Here is a 6,000-nt window from a genome sequence, read left to right on the forward strand (position 1 = left end):
GGAAATAATTGATTATTTGCCCCTCATTCTGGACTTGGCATTTTCATATTTTTATTTTTTCTAAGTTAAAGGCGTTTTTGCATGGAAAATGATTGCAGACAGACAGTGACATCCAGGAAACTGTCATCAATTTAACTTGGTTAAATGACCTTAATAACAGAGTACTACTATTGATGTTGCTAGCAGATTAAACATCTGTATTGTAGGTTTAAATACCAAAGAAGCAGTGATAAGAGGCTTATCAAAAAGTCAAAAATGTATATTTAGATAGCATTAAGAAACTTGTAAACTGTCATAAGAAATGTTCACAGAAACAAAACTAAATTGAAAAATAATTGAAAATTTTTATTAAAAGCAAGTGGTTTGATATGTCTTTTAAAATTAAGACGTCCTAGTTCACTTTTTTCCTAATAAAAAATAAATTGTTTTTTTTATTTACTTGTATGTATGTAGGTGTGTAATAAAGGATTATTCACTTAGAATTGAACACTTAAATGAAATATCTCTGTATAAATGAAAAGGTGAGCATGAAACACAAACTAGTTATGACAGTAAATAGGTTGATTAAAAACCTACTACTGTGAGGTAGGAATAAGGACTTATCACATCAGTGATAATAAGCACAAACACTCAAAATATCAATGGGATACATTTAATAAAACGAGAATGGGTGTACATTACAAACTATTAAATTAATAATTGACATAAAATAACCAAAATGCATTTCGGACTATCGGAATAGTCCCTCTTCAGTTGGTATACATATATAAAAAAAGGTGAGATACTTAGAATTATACAAGACAAAGAAACCGTTATAAAAGTATGATTATTGAGTAATAATTGGGTGTAGAGGAACAGGCTTAAGGTGGCTTCATTATGTTAAATGGTAGCTTGACATGAGGGATACTATTATAAACACCACCAATATTATATACCACCTTCAAACTCCAGCTTACTACTGTTATGGTATGTAGATTTAACTTATTTTGTAAAACAATCATCATATCTCACTAATTTTTAATACTGTTTATAATAGTATCCCTCATGTCAAGCTACCATTTAACATAATGAAGCCACCTTAAGCCTGTTCCTCTACACCCAATTATTACTCAATAATCATACTTTTATAACGGTTTCTTTGTCTTGTATAATTCTAAGTATCTCACCTTTTTTTACATATGTATACCAACTGAAGAGGGACTATTCCGATAGTCCGAAATGCATTTTGGTTATTTTATGTCAATTATTAATTTAATAGTTTGTAATGTACACCCATTCTCGTTTTATTAAATGTATCCCATTGATATTTTGAGTGTTTGTGCTTATTATCACTGGTGTGATAAGTCCTTATTCCTACCTCACAGTAGTAGGTTTTTAATCAATTTGTTTAAATCAAGGGCTAAAAGCAATTTCCTTTATAGTAAATAGGTTGTTCCTTTCATCACTGTTGGTCTTGTGCTGATAGGTTGTTCCTTTCATCACTGGTGAGTTTCTGTTTAAAAGTTGTCTTTTGGGTGTCACAGCTATCAACAATATAGAATAAGTTATTATAAAGTATAACATTTATATAGAATTAGTATAAAATTAATCGAAATTTAATCTGGACAGTAGTAGTATCAGGGTTATCTTGTTTAAATTGTAGTAAAGTTAGAATAATGGCAAGTTTCATCCCAAACAAAGAGTTGTTCAATGAAGTAATCCAGGCTGCACTAGATGCAATGGATGTTAGCTGTAATTTAAAAACAGAAATTAAAGATTGCCTAAAAATAAATCTGAGTAAAGCTCAGGACATGTTTGATGTCTTCATAATAATTACATCAAATTAAAAGAGGAATTACAGACCTCTCAAGTACCTAATCAGGGGACTCAAAGTCTAATTGTCCCCACAAAATAGGCAAAGAAATCATATGCCTCTGTTCTCAAAATGAGATCCTCTCGACCTAACAAGGTGGTGATTATATATAATAAAGATGAGGGTAAAAGTGGCCTTGAGATCCAAAAAAATTTGAAAGAAAGTGTCAATTTGACTCAACTTAAAGTGGGAGTTAAACTCTCCCGTCCAATCAAAGATGGGGTTCTCGTTCACTGCTCTAATGAAGAGGGTGCAAAGAGGCTTTTTGACTCCCTCAACAAGAGGGAGGATATCAGAGTCAGGACTCCCAGTATGAGGGACCCAAGAATAATTACTCCAAGGGTCAAATGGGAACTAGATGAACAAAATATCAAGGAGTTTATTATCAGTCATTTCTCTGACCAAATCAATGATGTGCGGCAGCACATCAAGCACATTTTCTACATAAGGAAAGAGGTGAGAGGTCCTGGGTTGTTACTCTTACCCCTGAGTTAAGGAAACTAATTAAAATGTCTGGGGATGTTTTGTACATGGGGTGGTCCTCACGAAAGGTCCACAATTTTTATTATACAGTAGAGCATCAATTATCTGACTCAATTGGGGACTCAGATTGGTCAGATAACTGAAAAAATTGGATAACTGAAAAAATTAAAAAAATACATTATTAGTATAGTATATTAGTATATCCCATGTAATTAGTATATTAGTATATCGTTAACTTACTTTGCATTAAATTTTCATCGATGTTAAGCCTAACAAAATTTTTTTTAAAAATAATAATCATCGCTATTGTATCGTTAAAAATTATTTTTAAATTATTTTATTGCTCACAAAACAAACAACCACTCATAATTAGAAAATTAAGTCTTGTTTAAATACTGGCCTCCCTTTCATGTTTGAGCTAGTGTTGCCAGCTAAACCACGCAAAAATTTAACAAAAATAATATTAAAGTAGCCAAGACATAGCCAAATATTGTAGCACTGCATCACTAGCGGACATTTAAAATTTGCCGACTAGAACAGTCAAATAATTGATGCTCTACTGTAGGTGCTGCAATAAATGCGTGGGATAGAAACATTTGCAGGGGCAGTGCAAATCCGAGAGGCACTGTCCTGAGTGCTCTCTACATCACTCATCTGCTGAGTGCCAAGTGGAACGGGGCCACTTCAAATGCATAAATTGCATTAGGTATAATAAATCTAGAAAAAGCATGGACGAATGTGTTGATGTCCACCACAGTGCTCATGATAGAAACTGCCCAATTTATAAATTTCACTGTGAGGTTAGCAGGGCTAATACTAGGCAGTAATGGGAATAAACACAATTCAAATTAACTTAGATTGGTCGGCCACCGTTACTGGCCATTTTATTAAGCATGCGCTGGATCACGGGATCGACGTGGCATTAATTCAGGAGCCTTGGGCTACGCACAAAGTTCTTGGATTTTCTGGTTTATTTGATTGCTTATACATAGGAGTGAAATCAGCTATAATTAATTTTAATCGAGGAATATCAATCTCCTTGGTTCTCCATCTGTTGAACGACTTCTCAACAACTGTGCTGGTATAGACTTAAAATTTCTGATAAATTCAACTTGCCTAGCACCCTCTGATAATATAGAGGTGGAGCTTTTGGAACTTTCAAAATTAATACACTTTTTTCATTTACCTTTCATCATTGGTATGGACAGTAATGCCCGCTCTCCAGCCTGGTTCAACAGATTGCAGAATCTGAGGGGGAGATTCCTCGAATTTATTTATAATAATAATTTAATAAGTCATAATATGTCTGGTATAATATGAACAGAAGGTTTCTTCATTTCATGTTGAAGCAGTTGATCAGTTTTACAGTTTTATTGGACAAAGTAAGTGTTCACTCTAGAGCAGTGTTTCTCAACCTCTAATGAATTGTCACCCTCTTCAATAAAACCATTACATAGTATCGCCCCTTTCACTACGAAATTCCGATGCCGAGGGACAAGGCTAACGCGAAATTTGTATACATTGAATAGACTAGTAACTAGTATAATGTTATAATAACATTATACTAGTAACTAGTATAATGTTATTTGTTTAATTATTGTACGATATAATGAATAAAATATCTAATTATTCTTAATATAATGTTTTACTACATCGCCCAGAATATTGTTTTTTGCCCCCCAAAATATAAATTATTACTAATCGCCCCCTCAACATGGAAAAACACCCACATGGGGGCGATATTGCCCCCGTTCAGAAACACTGCTCTAGAGGGAATCATCTTATATGATACATACAGTGCATAAAAAATGATGACTATGATTGTAGAATTCAATGTCTAAAAGTTGTTAAATAATTATCAAAATAGAAAAGACAATATATTTATATTTTAAATTGATAAATAAATAAATAAAGATATTATGTTGTTAATCTTAATTTAAGTACGGCCATATATTGTATATCTCTTGCATGAAAATGAAATTTTAGAAGATTGGACAACAATTAGAAAGGTAAATTATATTTCTTTTATAAAAGGAATTGAATGTACTGTACATCTATTAAAGAACAATTATTTATTTTTTAAATAGGCATTAAAGGCAGCAAAACAGAAAAGTGATTGTAAGTAGATGAGTTTTATTAAATAAATAAAGAGATAAACATTTTATGAAGTATGTTAACTTTCAGATGAATTTGCTCCTGTGGAGCAGCGTTTCAATGCCAGATTTACTGATGGAAAATTGTTGTTCAAAGGAGAATGGTTTCACAAAGGCGAACCAGTTATATTAGAAAACAAAACAGAAACTATTATGTAATTATTTTTTAAATTATATATATACTTTAATTATATTTTTAAATTTAAAAAATAATTTTATTTATTTATAACATTAAAAATCTTAGGGTTCAACTAATATCGATGAATACCAGTGAAGTTGTTTTGCAAAAACAAGATGGAGTTTGTTTAAGGTTATGTATTAGTGACTTTCAAACAGGACGATATAGCATTCACCATTCGCCTGACTAAATATGTAAAAAAATGTAAATATTCAAAGGGGGGAGCAAATTTTTCATATAAACATTTTCATCAGCTCAGCAAGCAAAAATCATATTACTTATATAAAAACAAAATCTGATATCAAATATAGAAAGTGAAATTCAACAAGAATTTGTACTGTTCAAATGTTGAAACCTGATTTTGTTTTACATTTCGCATAAACTTCTGTTTGGAAGACTTTTATACTTCATTAAAATGAAGCTAGTTAATAAAATGGCATCCAAAAGAATTATTCATTTTATTTATAATTATTTTTGAGAATTCATTGTTGAGTAATTTTTGTAAGCTTTTCAGTAACTATATTTTTCCATTTCATTATTGAAATAAATTGGAATATTGGAAAATTTGTGTGCCTGTTTAGAATTTATTCTGTGAATTTTTTAGTTCAAACAATAAAAACAATTATCACAATTACAGCCTTATTTCTAATTGTAATATTTTATATTTAATAATAATTTTATTAAACTTGACAGTTAAATTTTAAACAATTAATTTCAGAAAAAAAATTTTAAACATTAGATATTAAAATGGCGATTTTTAATTGTATAATTTGAAATTGACATTGTATGTTGTTTTATTGTAATAATTACATAAATTATATATTTATTACAGTAAATAATTAAAATAAAAAATTATATAATATATCTAATATATATATACATATACAGTAAGACCCTGCTTAACGCAGGGGATGCGTTCCTAGACAACAAAGCGCTAAGCGAAACAGCGTTAAACAAGACCATTTCAACATAGAGTAAATAGGGATAGGGAAACATGCAATTGAAAATTTTAAAAAATTTACTTTAATTTTAAATTATTTTATATTAATTTGTATAATAATAATATGTTAAATAATACATAAACATATGCACACAGAAACGTATAATAATATATTAATTAGTTCATTTTTTATGACGAAGGTACTGACTTTTCTGAAAATTTTGTTTTTTTGCAATAAAGTTGTGAAGTTTCATTTGTCGCTTTTTTCTCTCCTTAAGCAAATGTCGCATCCAAAACGCCTCGTTTTGCTTTTGCACTCCTTTCAAAATCTAGATCATTTGCTACAATTTGATCAACAATTTCGGTTATCGTTACCAGACTTTTACTAAAGAAA

The 6,000-nt window shown here is 30.4% G+C and overlaps 1 protein-coding gene across 7 annotated transcripts in view; it reads left to right on the forward strand.

Moving 5' to 3' along the window:
- Nucleotides 1–5,302, forward strand: part of LOC111619163 (breast cancer metastasis-suppressor 1-like protein) — a 28,859-nt gene extending 23,557 nt beyond the window's left edge. For all 7 annotated transcript variants that reach the window (XM_023360849.1, XM_023360850.1, XM_023360847.1 and 4 more), the window contains 4 exons: nucleotides 4,280–4,344; nucleotides 4,423–4,453; nucleotides 4,520–4,643; nucleotides 4,733–5,302. In XM_023360849.1, the coding sequence (XP_023216617.1) occupies nucleotides 4,280–4,344; nucleotides 4,423–4,453; nucleotides 4,520–4,643; nucleotides 4,733–4,856 (344 nt within the window). In that variant the 3' untranslated portion in view covers nucleotides 4,857–5,302. The remainder of the gene's footprint in view (nucleotides 1–4,279; nucleotides 4,345–4,422; nucleotides 4,454–4,519; nucleotides 4,644–4,732) is intronic.
- The last annotated feature ends 698 nt before the right edge of the window (nucleotides 5,303–6,000 follow it).

Source organism: Centruroides sculpturatus, unplaced genomic scaffold (genome assembly GCF_000671375.1).
Source record: "Centruroides sculpturatus isolate CEXI.00-Female unplaced genomic scaffold, Cexi_2.0 scaffold79, whole genome shotgun sequence".
NCBI lineage: Eukaryota > Metazoa > Arthropoda > Arachnida > Scorpiones > Buthidae > Centruroides > Centruroides sculpturatus.